The sequence below is a fragment of the Ctenopharyngodon idella genome, chromosome 8, assembly GCF_019924925.1.
Source record: "Ctenopharyngodon idella isolate HZGC_01 chromosome 8, HZGC01, whole genome shotgun sequence".
Lineage (NCBI taxonomy): Eukaryota > Metazoa > Chordata > Actinopteri > Cypriniformes > Xenocyprididae > Ctenopharyngodon > Ctenopharyngodon idella.
In genome coordinates, this window is record NC_067227.1 from 30628699 (window position 1) to 30650147 (window position 21449).

Genomic DNA, 21449 nt, shown 5'->3' on the forward strand with positions numbered 1-21449 from the left:
AGCTTTAGTTGTTTGTCAGGAAAATAATCTAAATGATCAAAATGCTCTCATTACAATTCTCCACCAGATTTACTATCTGCACGCAAGTTCACAGTAACTCAAAAACTTGAGTACACAAGCTGAGACCTGAAGCGAGATTTGACCGTATCCACTGCTCACGTCCATATTGATAAATGCCAAGTTTTCTGTCGTACGTTTGTTTTGTAAATGAGACCCAATGTGTATGTCAAATGAATGAGCATAATCACTTCTAGTGATTCAAGTGTAGACGGATTGTAATGGTACCAGTGTTGTTGGTTTGGAAAATTTATGTGGTGAAGACATTATCCCAGGCACTGGTCTTAGCAGTTCAAGACCAGCAGGTTTAAGAGGCCGTTGCAAAGACAATTTTCCAGCCCAGAACCATGGAAATGTGTGGAATGGGGTCAGGCCGGGATCCAGCACCAGTGACAAATGGGTAAGCAGGAGTTGCAAAAGGCTACTTTCATCTAAATCCTGGAGGACGGACATCACTCCATGCAGCAGTTATTGTACACTGGGTTTGTTGAATATAATAATCAACAGACAATATTTCAAAGGGATGTGAGCGCTTGTGCTGCTGGCAGTGGAAGAGCTGGGAAGCAGCTCCACAGAAGAGCATTCTGGGATTAATGCACCGGTCAGAAGTCTATCTCAACTAAAGATGCTTCATATGGTGCCTTGATCATTTCCAGCTCAGTGCTGGTAGAAACCATACAGAGAGTTCCTGTATTTACAGACCATGAGCTTTTGGTGCAGAAACTTTGAATGGTTAAACTGAAATGACATTGATTTATAGCGCCACAGATTTTCCCACATATAGATGCTGCCATCAAACCAAAATAATAGCTTATATTCTATGGAAAATAACCTGTCAATACATAAGCAGCATAGCGTCAGAGCCATCAGCACAAAAACTGCTCCCTTTTGAAAGAAAGATATAGAAAAATTTCAAAACAAACCATTAAAATGTCTGAGCTCAGTGTAAGATGATTGAGTTAGCAGCAGGCTTTAGCTTTACCAACACATTCATCCAGTCGTGCTTTTGGAAGGCAAATTGTATTTTCACCAAATTGATTTTCTCCTCATTGATTTTCTTATTTTACAAAGTGTGATACAGTCGTCTGTTGCACTAACATCGGTCATCTCTGCACAATATCCAAACCTGTGCAGGTATCACATTAGATGCACTGAAACCCGACAGATAATGGGTGAACAATTCTGTGATGCGCCGCTGTGCATCAACAAAACTACACATACATTCTTGAGTCAAGTGCACACTGCAAGAATCAAGCTCATCGCACTTTGATATTTTGTGTCTGTGACTAAAAGCCCTGCATCACAGCCATTGTAATTTGACTTGCGAAAGAGAAGTAGCAATGGCAAAGAGTAATAGCTAAAGATACTAAGAGAGCGAATACTGTGCCGTATATACTTTTAAACTATTTCTTTTATAATATTATGCCTTATTCATGAAAGATGAGCAGAACAAATTGTGCAAGTTGTTTCATAAAACCATTCTTACAAAAACTGTTGCATGCAATTCAGTGTGACAATTTAGTTCATCGAACTAAAACAAAATGAAAATGGTGCCACTTTCTCATGTCGTTCCAAATCTGTATAAATTTCTTTTCTTTTCAAAAGAAGATATTTTGGAGGTTCCAACTTTTTTTTTTTTTTTTTTTTAAAGTTAATGGGGTCCCAAAAAGCACTGGACACGAGGGGGAGTAAATCATGACAATATCCCTTTAAAGTTTTGCAAACAATTTACATTAATTGACTTTGCTTTTGTTTGATGAATGAGTCTCAATGTGTGAAACAGCATGCAATGATAAACACTTCACACAGTAGTATACTACAATGGTCTCAGAATTTTGCATGCTTGATTTAGCAAGTAGTTTGCAGTTACCTCAGACCTTGAATCATGCAAAGAAAACATTTTTAACCAACACAATACTAATGTTTTAACTTCAGAAAGTTAAGAAATCAATATGTGGTGGAATAACCCTGATATCCAACCACAGCTTTAATGTGTCTTGGCATGCTCCCTATCAGTCAGTCACATTGCTGTTGGGTGACTGTCACTTCTGGCACAAAAATTCAAGCAGCTCAGATTTGTTTGATGGCTTGTGACCTTTCATCTTCCTCTTGATCACATTCCAGAGGTTTTCAGTGGGGTTCAGGTCTGGAGATTGGGCTGGCCATGACAGGGTCTTGATATGGTGGTCCTCCACCTGGCTTGAGTCATACATCCTTCGCAAAGACGGATCTTCCTGATTCCAGCCTTACTGAAGAACCCCTAGATCATCACCAGTCCTCCACCAAATTTCACAGTGCAAGACACTGTGGGTTGTAGGCCTCTCCAGGTCTCTATCTAACCATTAGAGGACCAGGTGTTGGGCAAAGCTGAAAACTAGATCAGAATCAGGCAGATTTGTCTTTGTGAAGGACACATGACTCACGCTACGTGCAAGGTTATCCTGGAAGAAAACTTGCTTCCTTCTGCTCTGACAATGTTCCCCAACTCGAAGGATTGTTTTTTTCCACAGGACAATGCTCCAATCCACACAGCCAGGCCAATCAATGTGTGGATGGAGGAGAAGACCCTGTCATGGCCATCACAATCTCCAGACCTGAACCCCACTGAAAACCTCTGGAATCTAAGCAAGAGGGTCACCAGCCATTAAATAAAGCCAAGCTGCTTGAATTTTTGTTGAATTGTTGGCAATTGGGTGTCACCCAACAGCAATGTGAAAGACGGGTAGAGAGCGTGCCAAAACACATAAAAGCTGTGACTGGAAATCAGGGTAATTCAACCAAATATTGATTTCTGAATATTTCTGAAGTTAAAAGCATTAGTATCATGTTGTTTAAAAATGAATATAAACCTGGTCTGAAAACATGGTATCTTTTTTGTTAAAATATTTTTATTGTTATTTTGACCAGTTGTCATTTTCTGCAAATAAATGCTCTAAATGATAATATTTTCCATTTAAATTTTGGAAGAAATGTTGTCAGTAGTTCATAGAATAAAACAAATGAGTTCATTTTTAATTAACAATAAGAACACTGTACAAAATCTGAATTTACAGAAACATGTAAATCCTGGCAGCACAATCTGTATGGGATGTTCACACTTAAAAGTATCAAAACAACCTGAAGTCATTCATTTTCAATGAGAGACCACTGGCGATGTGACTAAGTTACATTTTTATGCAGCATATAAACATTTATCAGTGAACATAAATAGAAACTCAACTGAAACTGTACTGCGTAACATACAAGAATGAACCTCATTGGTTCTTGCGGAAGCTCAAACATGATGCGTAACATGAGAATGAACCTCATTGGTTCTTGCGGAAGCTCAAACATGATGCGTAACATGAGAATGAACCTCATTGGTTCTTACGGAAGCTCAAACGTGATGCGTAACACGAGAATGAACCTCACTGGTTCTCGCACGCATCAAGCAAACATGCTTGAGCTTCCGTTTCCCACAACTAATTGATGTATGTTTGTTTGGATGGATGAATGAATGTTTATATGTGAATCAAAGCCTAAATTCAATCTGTTCATCATATAAAGCGATCGAGTCTTTTTATAAAATTTGGACTAAACCACTCAATTCATATGGATTAGTTTTACGATCTCTTTTGGAACGATCTCTTTATGAAAGTGTCAAAGTGGTAGTTATATAGCTGTCTATAGAGGGACAGAAAGCTCTCAGATTTTATCAAAAATATCTTAATTTGTGTTCCAAAGATGAACGAAAGTCTTATGGGTTTGGAATGACATGAGGGTGAGTAATTAATGACAGAATTTTCATTTTTGGGTGAACTATCACTTTAACTTCAAAAGCCAGAACAACAACATTGGCTACTGCTATCAAGTAGGAATACCTACAGTACAAGTACAGAGACCTTTATCAGGAACACTGTGTTTCCATTTGCTTCGGGACAGATCAGAGCAGTTGCTGGAGACCAAGAACCCGTCATAACGACCCTCATCTCACATTTACACCCTTCGGTGCGGCCCGAGGGAAAGCAGCCAGCTCCTGCCCTCTCCAGTAAGGCCTTCAGCAGCGTTTAGCAAAACCTGCTGCTCTCGATAGGGGCATGGAGATGGAGAAAGAATCGAGAGAGGGGGAGAGAGGAAGAAGAGAAAGAGAGGGGGTCCCCAGAGGGCTGAACAATCAGACAATTTCAAGATCACGAAGCATTAAACCAATCCCGGCAGGGTACACTAATTAAACAGCCGAGCCCAGCACCGCCAACCAATCCCCACAGAGCAATTAAATCCATCCCCTCTAAAACACTGTGGAACCTGTCTGGGGAAAACCACGGAGAGAAAGCGAGAAGAAAAAACATAAAATTCATCTGGAGAGAGGGGGATAGAGGGGGGAATGCAGTAAGCTACTAACAAGGGGAACTGAACGGGAACGATTCAATTCGATGCTTTGTTCTTCTTGTCTTTATTTTTTTTTAATTACTACAATCAAAAAACGCCCCAAAAACGTTTTTTACTTGGGGGCCCCAAGACCACTGTTGTCACTCAAAAAGCATGACCCCGGCATAAATTCATATTAAAGAGTTCAGGAAACACTTCCAGACTCGAAAGGAAGAACAACTGCCTGGAGCTCCTTAATAAACCGGCGGAGATGATCACGGTGTCATCCAGCACAATCTATTCGCCGGCGCACTGATCAAAATCATTCCGGAATGAAAAACGACTCCATCATCCGTCAAAGAGCTCCTGGGCGACTCCGGATAACTTCCCAAATCCAAATTACATTGGAAAAGTGTGCGTAATAACGTCACTATCATCAAAGATCACATTTGTAATCCATATCAACTTCCTGTTTCTTGCAATATGCTTCACGAAACATGCAAGCAATGCTGAAGCTGTGTAGAACACCACAAAAAAAAAAGACAATTTTCGGTGGTTAGTTTGTTAAACCTGCATTCATACAAGATTTGAAACATAACTAATTAATTAAGAAGAGACAGGAAAAAATTAAAGCATGCTGAGGGAAAGGATCTCTAAGAGCATTTTGTCTGCAGTATGTATGCGTGTGGCCCTGTGTGACTGTATCTAAACTGCCCTTTGGCGTGTTGAGACGTCCCACTGGTTCCAGTCAGAGCTGATTTTCTCCATTTCTCTCTGACGCCGTTATGTAAACACTAGAAGTGACAATTCAAAATAGGCGACAGACTACGGACGAACTGCATTTAGATTTGCTTAGCAGGGAAGCACATACATTGCATGCAAATTTAATGCATACATCACGCTACCAAACATGCAAGAAATGTGATTTTAAACAAAAGCACAGTAATGTCATGGTGCTTTGATATATACTATGATACTAAACATTTACACTACCGTTCAAAAGGGGATGTTACTTTTTTATGTTTTGAAAGAGGTCTCTTCTGCTCACCAAGGCATGATCAAAAATACAGTAAAACAGTAATATTGTGAAATATTATTACTATTTAAAAATAACTGTTTTCCATTTGAAAATACTGTATTTTAAAATGCAATTTATTCCTGAAGGTTCAGCAACATTACTCCAGTCTTCGGTGTCACATGATCCTTCAGAAATCATTCTAATATGCTGATTTGCCGCTCAAGAAACATTTATTATTATTATCAATGTTGAAAACAGTTGTGCTGCTTCATATTTTTGTGGAAACAGTGAAACATTTCTTCTAGTTTCTTTGATGAATAAAAAGTTCAAAAGAACATTTAATTGAAATAGAAATATTTGTGACATTATAAATGACATTATTACTTCAGGTACTTTTCTTTTAGTAAAGAAAATGCATTCTACTAAAGCTTGCAAATCACGATCAAAAAGTATTTTTTAATAGCAATTTTTTTTTTTCCGGTTACATCAGGCTTCCATAAAATTTTGAATGCAATGCCAACAGATTTAAAATAAGTTATTATAAAAATTGACCAGTTATCAATAATAATTAGGTCAGTGGTTCCCAAACCTGTCCTGAAGGACCTGCAGCACTGCACATTTTGGATGTCTCTCTCATCTAACACACCTGATTCAACTCATCAGCTCATTAGTAAAGACTGCAAGACCTGAAGTAGGTGTGTCAAATAAGGGCGACATACAAAACGTGCAGTGCTGGGATTCCTTCAGGACAGGTTTGTGAACTACTGAATTAGGTAAACAATGTCAGGTCAAAATATATCAGGTCCTGTTCAAATATTTCAATAATCAAGACTTTAAGGGAGGACCCAAAAACTAAAATTATCCCATAATTTACTCACCCTCAAGTCATCCTATGTATATATGACTTTCTTCTTTCAGTCAAACACAATCGGAGTTATATTAAAAAAAAATATATATATATATATATATATATATTCTGGCTCTTCCAAGCTTTATAATGGGAGTGAATAAAAACTGAAAATTTGAAGTCCAAAAAAGCACATCCATCCATCATAAAAGTAATCCATACAGCTCCAGGGGGTTAATAAAGGCCTTCTGAAGTGAAGCGATGCGTTTTTGTAAAAAAAATATCCATATTTATAACTTTATAAACTATAATCACTAGTTTCCGGTAACGCCTGTCCACGCATTCACGAGAGAGTCAAGTTCCAGCGAATGACGTGGACGTGGGGCAGTGTAAGCTTAGATGAGAGTAGACGCCTCTCACGGTTTAAACAAATAGGGCTGGGCAACAAACTCAAGCTTCTCTGACATTTCTCTTTAAAAATTCTCATTTTAGACTTCTAATTAATGACCGGTGTTTTGTTTTGCTCTATTCTCTGCTCTTCCACGTTTGTCAGTACATCATGTGTTGGGTCAAAGTTCACTCTTCCGCTGGAATCGACTCGCATACGGAGGCCAGTTTATAAAGTTATAAATATGAATTTTCTCTTACAAAACTGCATTGCTTCGCTTCAGAAGGCCTTTATTAACCCCCTGGAGCTGTATGGATTACTTTTATGATGGATGGATGTGTTTTTTTGGGCTTTAAAAATATTGGTTACTATTCACTCCCATTATAAAGCTTGGAAGAGCCATTTTTTAATGTTTACTGTGTTTGGCTGAAAGAAGAAAGTCATATACACCTAGGATGGCTTGAGGGTGAGTAAATTATGGGATAATTTTCATTTTTGGGTGCACTATCCCTTTAATTGTTTTTATAATAGATTCTGTCTTAGGCACCTATATGAAATTCAGGTATGCGAGGTTCGTTGATTAATGAAAATAAGCGCAATACACCGCTGCCACGATTTTAGACTCTTGTGGGTCGTTGCTAAGGCGTTACTATGTGGTTACCAAGGTATTGGGTGGTTGCTAGGTGATTTCTTATTGGTCTGGTGTGAAAACAGTCCTGCACCCTCAAATCTCTATGACCTTCTCATTTCTAGATATGGTCCTTCAAAGTGTATCTGAGGGTTTTTATTTTTCACCCAATTTTTAATCCAGCAGGTGAAATTCGTAAATCTTATCACTTAGTAAAGTGAAAGCACACCAAATCCCTAACCCCAAGTATGAACACTAGTGTTTGGTAAGGAAATCATCACTATTACAGGTCATTGATTGATGCTGTTGTGAACTATATAGTGTTTTCTATGATACAGGTATTTTTATTCTAGTGCACTTCACTGGGTGGGAAGGGTGAAAAAACACATTACACGTGCAGACGCTTGCACACAAACACACACACACACACACACACACAATCATGGGGTCTCCTTTATCCCTGAAGGGCAGAATGGACAATAGAGAGCTGAATTATGGTGACTGAAGAACTGGCTGATATAAAAGCGGCACAGAGAGAGCAGAAGAAGAAGAATAGAGGGGATTCAATAAGGCCTCTGTAAAATGAACAAGAAAGGCCGGTGCTCAATACATCTGCCATCAGACAGTCAAAACAAATAAAGAGGGCCGCCGTACAGGTACACAGCTCAATATGGCCTCACTCGCTCAGGCTTCGGCTGCCAGCAGGGAGAAGACACAGCTATATACTCCAACAGATGAGCCATTAGCTCTCTCTCTCTCACGATCTGGTTTATGGGGTCGCTATCGGGTTTAGCCGGGCGCAGAAAGCCGGGCCTTTACCTCGCCGGTGCAGCAGACTAATGTCTCCCCGAAGTTTTGTTAAAACCTCATTATTTACTGAAGTGCCGAGACCATCGCCATCCCCAAGAGTGAGCACGCTGGGTATTAATATGAAAATGCAGAGATTCATTGCCATGACGAACTATCAGACTCCAGCACAGATCGATGGGGAAAAAATTGAGGATTGGTGCTTTTGGGACGTCGTTAAGGATTTAGAGGAGGAACCGGCTTAAACAGGAAGTGTCTGTCACAGTTTAGCCTTGTGTGTGTGTGGCGCCACACCTCAAACACACGCGTGAGGGTCAGCGGTGTGATCCATCAATGCAAATCTCCTTATGTGTGGCGCTTATGACTAATTCATGCAGCTTCTAGTGATGGCCAATTTACAAATAAATCGTTCTGTTGAGCTGATTCTTTTTAATGATTCAGTTAAACTGATTTACAAAACATGCTGAAGTTTAATACTTAGGAGAAGGGGTTTCGTAAATATTAACAACAACAACAACAACAACATTATTAAGAATATTGTGAACAATATTTTTTAACATTCTGATTAATAAACGACAGAAAATGGCATAACCTACAGCTTAAAAAATTAACCTCAACTAAACAGGAATAATCAGCAATTTTGCTACAAAAATTAAATGTAAAATGTCACGCAGGACTCATTCTTCTGATTCCAATTCTTAAAAGAATCAGTGAATCTGGACTTTGAACAGGTTCAACTGATTCTTTTTTATGATTCAACTGAACCGATTCACAAACATGCTGAAGTTTAATACTTCTATATAGCAAGATTCTTAATAATACTGTTTTTAGCTTTTTTTTTATTGTTTGGAAAAATAAAAAACACAATATGACATAACCTATTACCGAAATGAAAACCTCAAATAAACAGAAAAATCATAAAATGTGAACGATTCTTTTGATTCCTTCAAATCTCAAAAGAAGCAGTGAGTTAGGTCTTTGAAAAGGTCTTTTTTATGATTCAGTTGAACCAATTCACACACACACACAAAAAAAAGAGTTTTTTAAAAAAAATAACATTTTTGAGAATATTATTAACATTATTATGTTAATAACCCTGAATAAACAGAAACACCAGCAATTTTACTAAAAAGAGTTCATTTGAGAGATTCATTTGATTCCTTGTGAATCGGATCTTTGAACAGGTTCACTGAAACAAAGTGTTCAAATGAACCAATTCACTAAAATGAATCAGACTGCCCAATGCAAAACCCGCAGTAATGATTTAAGGCTGTTGTGGGTGTTGCTATGCAGTTACTAAAGTATAGTGGGGGTAGTGTTGTCAAAAGTATCGACTTCGGTACCAAGTCTGTACTAAAATTTGAAAAATGTGACGATACCAGCATTTCCCCCTAGACCAGAGGTGTCAAACTCAGTTCTTGGAGGGCCACCGTTCTCAGAGTTTAGCTCCAACCCTAATTAAACACACCTGAACCAGCTAATCAACATCTTTAAGATTGCTAGAAACTTCCAGGTGGGTGTTTTGGAGCTGGTTGGAGCTAAAGTCTGAAGGACAATGGCCATCCAGAAGCGGAGTTTGATACATGACATATCTGTTGAGCACGTGAACACAATGGCCAGTCAGAGGGGTTTAAGAATCCACTCACCAGAGCTCAAAATGCTAGGGGGAAATGCTGGTATCATCACATTTTTAAAATTTCAGTAGCAACTTGGTACCGAAGTCGGTACTTTTGACAACACTAAGTGGGAGGTTGCTTGGTAGAGTCTTACTGGTCCAAAGAGTAAACAAACTGCCCAATGTTAACAACACACTCATGCAGCACAGTATTAGTGAGACATTGGCTTTGTGTAGTTAAAGATATAAGCCACCAATGTAGCAACTATCAAAGCACATGCACGGAGGGTTAATCCAGGAACAGTGGAGGTGAATGGGGGAAAATAAGTGTGGACAGGTATGAAAATTGAGCCCTAGGAGGGTCACAGCGATTAAGGGGCTGTTTTATGACAGACCGGCTCTCTCGCTCAGTGAATAGGCACACGGCGTCGAGCAAAAACCGGTTTATCATTCCTCTCCGCACGCTGAAGTATCCGCTTTGAAGTCTCGAGCGCTAATTCTACAGAGGAAGGTTAAACTGCTTAAATCTTGAGTCAGTTTCACTTCTCCTCTAATGTTGTCAGCTGAGCGGGAGGGGAACGTGACTCTGGGATCTTCACAACTCAATTTGCAGACACCGTAAAAGCCTTTTCTCGACGCTTTTCTCTCCTCTTTGTTTCCTCTGCCAAAGGTTCACACAGAGAGATGGAATTTCCATTCTGCCAGTCTGATGGATAAGAGATTGTTCTAGGCAGCTTTTTTTGTGAAAGGTGAGACATTAGGGTGCACACTTATGGAAATGTTTGTTTCTCGGCACAGACGGAAGCTCTCTGTGGTTAATATGAGTTTATAATTGCCTAATTCGACACAGATTAGCTTTTCGAAACAATCTAATGACGGTCAGCGCAAACACGCACACATACCAGTCGATTTCATTACTTTGCGATTCACATGCCTAATGGCCTCATACGTGCACAAGCACTGTTCCTCATAATTAATATGCGTCGAGACTCCAAACTGTGAGCAAAAAGTCACAAAAATGTTTTTAAACCATTTAAAATCCGTTACGATGTTTCTTGCATTGTTATGAAGCACAAATGAGCCGCTACTCATCTAAAGAATCAATCAAATACATTCACAAATCAGTCCTGAACTTGCAACGTATGTAATGGATCTACAGAAGATCATGACAGAACATGGGAGTTTCTGAACAAAGCAATTCTATCATTTAATTCATGTGTATAGTATCTATTAAACCATCATATTTTATTGTCATGCATAAGTGCAGCATAAAGTGTCTGTAGTTTTGTTGTGCTGCCAGCTAGTAAACGTTGCTGAGGCTTCCTCTCGACAACAGCGTTTTATCCCTGCAAATCCGTGCGCCTTGCAGAATATCTCTAAACCGTTTCCAGATCCAGTGCATTTGACAGCAACAATAACAGCAATAAACACAGATCCCCCACCCCACGTGAATGAATACAGAGTTGAAATGAGACTTTTTCACGGCCAATTGGAGTTGGTTGGGGAAAAGCTCTGAGCAAACTAAACAGAAAGAGGCCACACACACGCAGAGGAGTGATGGCACTGTTTGACAATATTACAGTCATGTTTTGTGGAATAAAGACGACATGCAAACACCGGAGTCATGCAAAACACAGCCCTTGAGAAACTGGACCCGAATTAAATGAGCAAAAACAACCACAAGACTGATGCTTCACTAGAGACTTAAAGGTGAAGAGTGTCATTTTTGTACCACAATGAAACCTTTTCACATTTTTCTGATTCTTTGAAGTCGTCATAGTTGGGTAAACTATAGTGGTGAATGGAAACTACAACAAATATAATTTTTGCGATCCCATTTTCCCCAATAGCAAAACTCAAAATCCACAATGGCATTTCTATGACTTTACAAAAAAGGGAAAAAAGTATAGTAAAAGTATAAAGTATATGGCAGTATTTTATCCCCCATGGAATCAATGTCAAAATTGTGGCCAGTGAAAATGCTGAGTGGCTAGTAACTTTGGAAACCACTAGCCACAGTGGCTGGTGAGAAAAAAAGTTAATGTCAAGCCTTGATCCCTTATATACAATGGGACTGCATACTTGAAATGCATTGGGGAAGATTTGTGTGAGCATTTGCATAGTTGTATAGATGCCTTATAGCCTCTCCACATTAAACTGGGACAGGGGAAAGTTTTCAAACATAAAAAATGCACTTCAGCTAAAATATGTCATGAAAGACAAACTAGAACAAATATATAGAAATAAAGGCCCGGTTTCACAGACAGGACTTGGCCTAAGCCAGGATTCAATTAGGGCATTTAAATAGCTTTTATAAACGTTTACTAGAACAAAACATTGCTGGTGTGCATCTTGAGACAAAACAATGACACTGATGTATTTTAAGATATACTTTCAGTTAAAACAGCTCAAACATGCATTTTAGTCAAGGACTAGCTTAAGCCTTGTCTGTGAAACCAGGGGTATGTCTTTGTTTTATATTTCAGATTACGACACTGAAATGTTAAAAATTGCATTTTTCATCAGCTTCCATATTGGTCACCAATGCTCTGCACACTCTGGGACAAAAGAGGACAGTCTGTTTGCACAGGGATCTTGTTAACCTGCTCCCTATTGGTCAGATCTGTCCTAAAAGAGACTAGCAGGGACCTTTTGGCCTGTCCTTTCCATGAGCGCCCACGGAAATGCCATCTGGCTGGTGTGAATTATTACCACGGCAACGGCCATGTGACCTGAGACCAGTGGAAACCAAGGTCACCAAAACCTGTAGCCCGTCTATTTCTGTGTCATCTCTTTTATATGAGGTTAGAAGAACCCGCCGTCCGTTCTTACGAGGACATGTCCGATCACTTAGGAGACAGATTAAATGAGAAACATCATTTGGTGTCGTTCCCATCTTCAGTTCACAGTATAACATGCCCTAGATAAGGTCATTACCATTGGCAAAAGACAAAACTAGAAGCAACTTATTTTCTAAGTTATTGTTATTCTAAGATGTTATATATATAAATAATACAACCCGAGTTGACCAATCTGCTTTACAATGAAATATCAAAAAATTATAAAAAATTATAACAATTAAACCAATTAAATAATAATAAAATACGACACAAGAGTGCTACAACATATTAAAATAATGATTAAACAAAAAGGTTTTTAACTTAGACTTAAAAATAAAATATATATATATATTAAAAAAAAAAATTATATATATATATTATATATAGACACACAAAAATATAGAAAATATATAAATATATATAATAATACTAAAACTAGTCATTGCCCAAAGATATATAGATATATATATATGTATGTATGTATGAAGTCAACACATGCATGATGCTCATCCTTTCATTTTAGCATTTTAGCGAGAGAATATCACCACAAAACACTGAGAGACTCTTATCGGTATGACTTATATCAAGACAAGACAATGCCAAATATTCCCTCTTATGAACAATTCCCAAAGAGACCCAAATGCAAGACTTGTTCATGAGGGAATATCACTGAAACACCTCTGAGGATTAATGGCAATACAGGAACTGCTGTATGAAATGATGTAATTTGAGAGCAACCAAAGCGACAGCCATAAGCCACAGACCCCAGCGAAAACATCATCTGACACGGCCAGATGCTCCGCTACAGACCAACACAGACAAAGAGGGTCATAAATCAACTGTCAGCCGCAGATACCCCCCTCTCCTAAACTTATTCGTCCGCTGGTCAATACAAGCAGTCGCGCTTCATTCAGGGGGGTCTCGGGTTAGAGGAATAAAAAACGATTTTCCGGGAAGAAGCGATTGAACTTGAAGCTTTAATACACGTGAAGTTTTGGACATGTTAAAGGTGTTGCAGACAGAATATTTTCCATCTTTTCTCTTTCACCCGTCCTGATCTAGGGAGCTCGCTGGAGTCCAAGTTCAAGAGTGGGTGAGGGGCCCTCGGGGGACGCCATAGACACGATGTCCCGCAGGGGCCACAAGGGAGAATAACAAAGACCATCACTGCATGCAATAAACAGCGTCTGACTAGATTCATAAATGAGTTAACAGTGATGTCTTGTAAATATTTAAAATGTTAACATGTCCAGAATATGCATCCGCACTAGATAACAGCAAACTTAACAACTCTTAAGACTACAGACTTAAATGGAAGCTGACAATGCTCTGAATTTCATATTTATAGCTTTGCTTCTGTTGTACCATGAGGCAAAATAACTTTCAGATGGATGTTTTGTGAGCAAACAGCTTCATGAGTAATGTGCATTTCATGACTAACTAGTAGTCTTGAAACTCATTAATCAATGCATTTTTAAGAGTTTTAAACTCAATCAGTGCAATCTGCAAAATACAAGAGACCCATATGGAATGATATAAAATGACTTTGGGTCGGTATGATTTTTTAATGTTTTTTTAAAGAAGTCTCTTCTGCTCATCAAGGCTGCATTTATTTGATCAAAAATACAGCAAAAACAGCAATAATGTGAAATATTATTACAATTTAAAATAACTGTTTTCTACTTGAATATGTTTTAAAATGTAATTTATTCCTGTGATCAAAGCTGAATTTTCAGCATCATTACTCCAGTCTTCAGTGTCACATGATCTTTCAGAAATCATTATGATTTGCTGCTCAAGAAACATTGTTGAAAACACACTGTAAAAAATTATTGTTGGTTTACCTTAAAAAAGTAAGTTACCTGGTTGCCTTAAAGTTTTGAGTTCATTGAAATTAAAAATTTGAGTTAATACAACGAAGGAGATTTGTTTAATAAATAGAAACTCAAAATATTATGTTATGTGAACCACATTAATTATCTAAGTTGATTTTACAAAAGAAAAAAAGTTGGGATAAATCATGAAAATAATTTTTAGTGTTCCTTGTGAAAAACGTGATGCATTTTTTCCGGATTCTTTAATGAATAGGAAGAAAGAAAAATCATTTATTTGAATAGAAATCTTTTGTAACATTATAAATGTCTTTACTGTCACTTTTGATCAATTTAATGCATTCTTGATAAATAAAAGTATTAATTTAAAAATTAAAAAAAAAAAAAAAACACTGACCCCAAACTTTTGAACAGTAGAGTATTTACACACAAAATCGAAGCATCCACAAAAATATTTTTGCTTTCTCACCTGCATTACGCTTCAATAAATCGCTTCTACAAACTAAAAATCACATACTAGATGTGGAATTGGCCACAAAAGATTCAACAACACAATATTCTTCAGCTTCCACCCACATGCGAGCCCGTTTTAAAATGAAAGATGCTGTGGAAGCATTTGGTGGCTGCATTCATGTCGCATTAAATATGACTCGAACTGTCACTGGCTGCAGGTGAGCACATCAATAACCTGAACCAGGTGTGACCTAGACTAACTCCAGAAACAAAGAAAAACTCTGATGTGCAAATGTGTGTGATTCATGTATCGAGCCCAGCAGATTCATGGGAAATAACACAACACCATGCGCTCACTGCTGGTGCAGTTGTCAAAGCGACTTTTACCAGCTGATTCATAATGACAGATGGATTTAGACTGTTTAACTCAAAGCAGATTAAACAATGTCAAGAGTTGAATGCACGCACACTGAATGAAATCTGACAACTTAACAACTTGTTTAAAGCAAAAAGATCAGCTAATTCACAGAAACCCTTTGTCCTGTCCTTTTATAGGGCCACCGTAGACAATATGAGAAACATGACTCCTCCCCATAAAAACGTTCAATATTCAGATCAGCAATCGATCGATGTGTTTCTCGGTGACTGATTCTTACACTACTCTTATGAACACTGTTTTGATTCATCACCCTAGTAGAAATATTCTGAGCACAATCCAGACAATAACCATCTGATATTTGTCCAGATGAGCTCTCCATGAAAACATGTTTGCTCTCCTTGTCCATGAACAGGTTCGGGGTTTGGATAACCTCAATATGGACGTGCCCGGTGCATTCTGTCTGTCTGTATTCGGAATAAAGCCTGAGAGAGACCCTCCAACAACAGCCTACACGAGGAGCCCTTCTTTGGAAAGGCTTGAATAACAATCGGCCACACACGCACACACACGCACACACACACACACACACACACACACACAGAGAGAGATCTGATTCCTCTCCGGCTTGGCTTGGCATGCTCTTGTCATTTCTTATGTTACAGAACATCAATCATAGGGCTGAGTCTGTGCCCTTGCGCTGGCCGAGGCTGATTTACAAACATTAGCAGGGAATGCAATTACACAGTCCGAGAAGCGCGAACAGTCAGCGAGCTTTCTGGTTTTGACGCGTCGCAAGCGGTGTGGATGGAGCGTACACACTGCGGTTGGAATGAAACCGGAGCGCGCGTTTAAATACGACAGGATGATACATTGTATCCAGCAATAATGCACACAAAATAGCAAAGGGTCAATCATTTTCTTTTATTATTTTTATTAAAACATGACTATCTCTATTAACATACCAACCTAAACAAGTCTCATTAAAAGGCTTATATATATATATATATATATATATATATATTATATATATATATATATATACACACACACACACACACACATGCATTACTTTGAAAATTGATGAAGAATATACATCAATGTAATAAATTTAAATCAAATTTATTTTGGAATATGGTATTTTAATAAAAAGTTTTTAAAATATGTATGAAACCAACATGAATACAAAGATTACATTTCTAAGAAAATGACTAATTTGTTTAAAAATAGATTTTTCAAAGATTTCTTAATTTTAATCATCTAGAGAACATTGATATTTGACATTGACCCTGAAATCATAAGTCAATTTGCAGGCAATGCATGTTGTTTATGAATTATAATACCCACACCAACATAATATGCAAGGTTAAATTTTGTAAATTATGTTTTAAAAATAAAGTTGATCCTAAATTAACATTTTAAGTCGATTTAAAGCCATTGTAAAAGCATACGTCGTTAAAATAAAACTTATTTTTCTACTGTTAATGAATTAACAGCTGGCCAAGACTACATACAAGACATAACATAGCCTAACAAGTAAATATGCATTTTATAACAGGAATACTTACTATTAAGTCGTGTCATAATACATAAAGACGTCAATAAGAAATAGCCTACATAAACTTTCCTGAACAGAAACTCTGATGGTGCGACGTTCATTACGCTCCGTGTCATAATTACTGAAGCACACTAATAAAGTCAATACGCGAATGATAGATAAATACAATCAACATTAAAGGTCTAAAATACATGAGCTGTTCATTTCATAAAGTCTGAGGTGAATCACAAACCGGCACTTGACAGAACGAGCCGCGCGCGCGTCACCGTTCCGTATTTCTATTAGAATAAAACACATTAGGCTGATAAAAAGTTAAAGTCCACAACTCGGAAAGGCATTAAAAGTTTCCGTTTCCAACAAAGCTCGTGTATGAAGCGTTGAAATAGCGTTAAACGCGATGTTAAAGCGCGTTACTGTGCGCGAGGCTGCTGCCGCTGCTCTTGCGCGCTCCTGATCAATGATTGAACCGAACAAAAGGCAGAAGAGGATCAATTACTAATAACTATCAATGCAACACCACCATCCCGTCCCTCTAAAGTCACCAAAAGAGAAAATGCATGAAATGCAAGGTGCATTAGCGCGTATAGGATCGCATCGTGTAAAAAAGGTGAGAAATAAGACCAACCTGAAGCCGCCGGAGATCAAATTTCTTCCAATATTGAAACATCGATCCCACATCGGCGGCCATCTTGAGCACAATATTCAAGAGCGGCTACAATAAATATATGGGCTGGATTCCCCCCGTTAAACAGCGTTGACGATTACACTCCACATGGAAAAAAAAATGTTAGGAAAATAACAGTTGTGGAAAACTAGACGGGACGCGCAGCGCGCGAGAGCCGGTGGATGCGATATGAACAGAATATAGATGCATATAGATGCATTAGTGCAGCTCCCGGGATTGCACTTGATTTTGGGTTTGGTAAAGTTATCAATACTGACGTAACGGGTTGATCAATAACGTCTGGGAAGTGGAAGGAGAACAACGAGCAACCAATGCGCATCGCCAGATGTTTGATGCGTAAAACGGTGAAATCATTACATATCATTAATGAGCCCCATATAATGAGATTTGCAACTTTAGGTCAATAATGCGTAATGCATACTATAATTGCACTGAAAGAGTCGCAGGAATAGAATAAACACTGAATGGATGAAAGCTTTTGTGTTTTAAGTGAATATGTATTTTTTAATAGTGTCCTTGTGAATAATGAAGTGCTGAATATATGGCACGAAGATCAGCGTGATGAAATAGTGCTGTCGCTTATTAAAAACTGTTATGAGGCTTTTTAGTAGATGATGTAAACTGTAAAATAATAAACAAAACAAGTTAGATGTGGTAAATATTAATAAAGCAGCAAAAAACAAAAAAAAAAACGCACAAGCTTGCACAAAAAGTGCATGTTTAGTACATGCAGTTACATTACGTGAGATAAAGAGATCCACGGCGCACTAGTGTGTGGAATTTCAATAAATACCAGGAATATTTGTTATAGTTACTTATCTAGAACAGTCAGAGGTTGTTAAAGAGTGCAAATGCAAAGGTGTTTTCTCTTACAAATGCTCTTCTGTGTGTTTGAAGACGGTTGAATAAAAAAAAAAAAAAAATTGCATTCCTAGACGGAAAAAAAAAATGCATAAATGTTATAGTGGGAGTGTGCGATCAATGCATGATTTGAAATTCTGAATGGACAGTTCTGTTCAAACGTTAGCACGTGCTCCCTCTTGTGGAACAGGACGTTTCTACTGGACAGAACTGCTACCATGTATGAGGACTATATTCTGACATTAGCTGTAAATGTAGCACATGTTGTCCAAATCACATCTTTATCATTATAATATTGGTGTAATATAAAGACGACCATCCAGAGACAAGATTTCCCCTAAAATTAACTCATCACACCACACTGTGGCCTTTCCCAGTAAGGAAGTTTCATTATCACATTGTGCATAATGACTATAGCTGCAGTTCTTTCTTTTCTTTTTTTTTTTTGAAAACCGTAAATTTTAACACAGCCAACCTTTTGGTAAACTTTGTTCAGATGATTACAAAAAGTCTGTGGATTTATTTTTCGTGTTTAGAAAAGGCAGTTTGACTTATGTATCTAAAATGCTCCGGATTACAGATATCAGTATAATAATGTCTTGAAATGAATCCGTTTAAGAGGTTAACTGCTCCGGTGGCTTGTGGACTGCGAGCAATTACTAGTGAGCACATCTGTCATTCTCCTCGTCGCTATTAAAACCAAACGCAAGTCTATTTTTAAGTAGAAATGTATTTGCACTTTGTAAGCCACCTACGGGGAATATAAAAGGTGCTTATTAAAAGTTTCTGTTTTATTGCTTTTTATTTATTGCTTCAGGGGGAAAAAAGACTGCATCGGTCTTATAAGAAAGGAATAATATATCATGTTTTGATATGGCTCACTGTTAAATTTGAAATTTAAATCAGTTCTGATATACAAGCCTGATGCACCAACACTTATTACTTTTGTTCAAATCTAAATATGCGGACATTTTGAGGGTGCAAAGACTGTTGGGTTATTGAGAACAGAACAGTGGGAGATTTTTACGAACCTCTGTAGGCAGCAGAGCAAGCTGTGAGGTTTTGTAAAAAAAAAAAAAAAAAAAACACTGTGTCGCCAAAAATGAACATTAAAAAACCTAAATTCAAAAGGTCTCTGAATAAAGATGTGATACAGCTATTGGCCATCTAATGAGTGCATGTGTGTGTTTGGATTGACGTTGTGTATGCAGTGGCCTAGATACACATGAATGTTTGACTAAGCTTGGCAATATCATTCCAGGAATATCGGTGAGAGCTGCTGAACTCTGATATATTGATCCATTTTGGAGTGCAAAAGGCCTTGAAACAGAAGCTTGTTGAGATTGCCACCAGGTGGCTGGAATGATTTAGCATGAGAGTTTGCATCTCATTACTGCTCATGACCAAAAACTTGAAACTAGAAAGGTTTTTAATGAGGACCTATTATGCCCTTTTTCAAAATCTTGATTTTATTTTTGGGCTCTACTAGAATAGATTTTAATGCTTGAATGTTCATTATTTTCCCCATATTTGACATTGTTGCAGCTCCTCTCTTTCTAGTCTGTCGGTAACACTCTATTTAGTTCCTGTCTACCCTCCTTCCGAAAAGCACAGTGTGCTCTGATTGGTCAGTTGGATCAGTGTATTATGATTGGTCAACTGCTTCCAGCGAGTGTGGGAAATGTCACAAACCTTATCATAACCACGAGTTTCAACACCCTACAAGATAATCGGGCTGATTTTGGGCCCAATTCTCCCCTTCCAACAATCCTTGGTAAAGTCCTGATTATCTTGATGGTTCTACAGGTGGTGTGAGGTGTGTTAAGAGTAGTGTTGTCAACAGTACTGACTTCGATAATAAAGTCGGTACTGAAATTTAAAAAATTTGACGCTTTGAGCACTGTTGAGCGGATTCGTAAACACCTCTGATTGGCCATTGTGTTCACGCGCTCAACATATATGTCTGTGATTGGCTACAATGATCAACACACAGAAGTGTTTGAAAGCACACGGAAGTGTTTGAATTTGAAAGCGTTTTGAAAGCAGGAGAGTTTAAAAGCAGGCCGGTCCACTGATAGATGCCTGCTTTCAAACACTCCTGTGTGTATCTATGTAAGTGCTCAGTGAAGAGAGTCAAAGATGTTTATTTACAACATGTTTTTGAAGCGTTGATCATTGTAGCCAATCACAGACATATCTCTTGAGTGCGTGAACACTTTGGCCAATCAGAGGTGAATCCCCTTAACAGTGCTCAAAGCGTCACATTTTTAAAATTTCAGTACCGACTTACTGACAACACTAGTTAAGAGTGATCTGCTCAGAAGAAAGTCAGGGCCGCACCAATCTCAAATCGTAAATATCCAACATGTTGAGTATTTACGTTCAGAAGTCCTGTTGTGTGGGGGGAGCGCCGAGGACAAACGAGAACTCTAAAGTCACGTTTCACAGCAAGAAATTTTGCAAGATTTCCCCTGTTCACAGTCGGGACTCTGGTTGTTTGTGAATGGAATTTGTTAGTGTGTGGTGTGCTGTACTGGTCACACTATAGGAACAAAACTGTTAAATCTATGATTTTTTTTATCGTCATGTTTGTGGTCTCTCACATTTTGAAAATCTGATAAGATTTTAAAAATCTTTCAGTGTGGGCCAGCCTTAAAGCAACTTAACCAGGCACCGCCCCTTTATTTTGCGTATGATTTGGGCAGGAATTATTTAAATGAGGAATATTGTGATGTGTTCGATCCCGGAAGAAAACTCAAGACTACAATGGAGGCGTTTCAGAGAGTTCAGAATCAGTGACACTGATATAGAGAATAACTCCCGCTGGAGTAACTTTGTGCTTTGGAACTCAAACAGAAAAATTACACACTAAAGAAAGTTGAAAATTTAAAAAACCATTATAGGTCCTCTTTAAGGGGTTAGTTCACCCAAAAATGAACCCTCAAGCCTTCCAAGGTGTTTATATTTAAAACCTTATTAATTATAATAACTAGCTTCCTGCAGACGGCCGTACGCATCAATTTATGGTGGAAGAGTAACCCCTGACCCGACACATGATGCAATGACGAACGCGGAAGCGCAGAGGATAGAGCAAAACAAAACACCAGTCACGAATTAGAAGTCGAAAATGAGGAATT

At 38.2% G+C, this 21449-nt stretch overlaps 1 protein-coding gene across 1 annotated transcript in view; it reads right to left on the minus strand.

The window, feature by feature from the left end:
• Window positions 1-17469, minus strand: part of cux2b (cut-like homeobox 2b) — a 163037-nt gene extending 145568 nt beyond the window's left edge. Inside the window, exon 1 of the mRNA XM_051904453.1 lies at window positions 17392-17469. Within this exon, the coding sequence (XP_051760413.1) occupies window positions 17392-17454 (63 nt within the window). The 5' untranslated portion in view covers window positions 17455-17469. The remainder of the gene's footprint in view (window positions 1-17391) is intronic.
• Between the last annotated feature and the right edge of the window lie 3980 nt (window positions 17470-21449).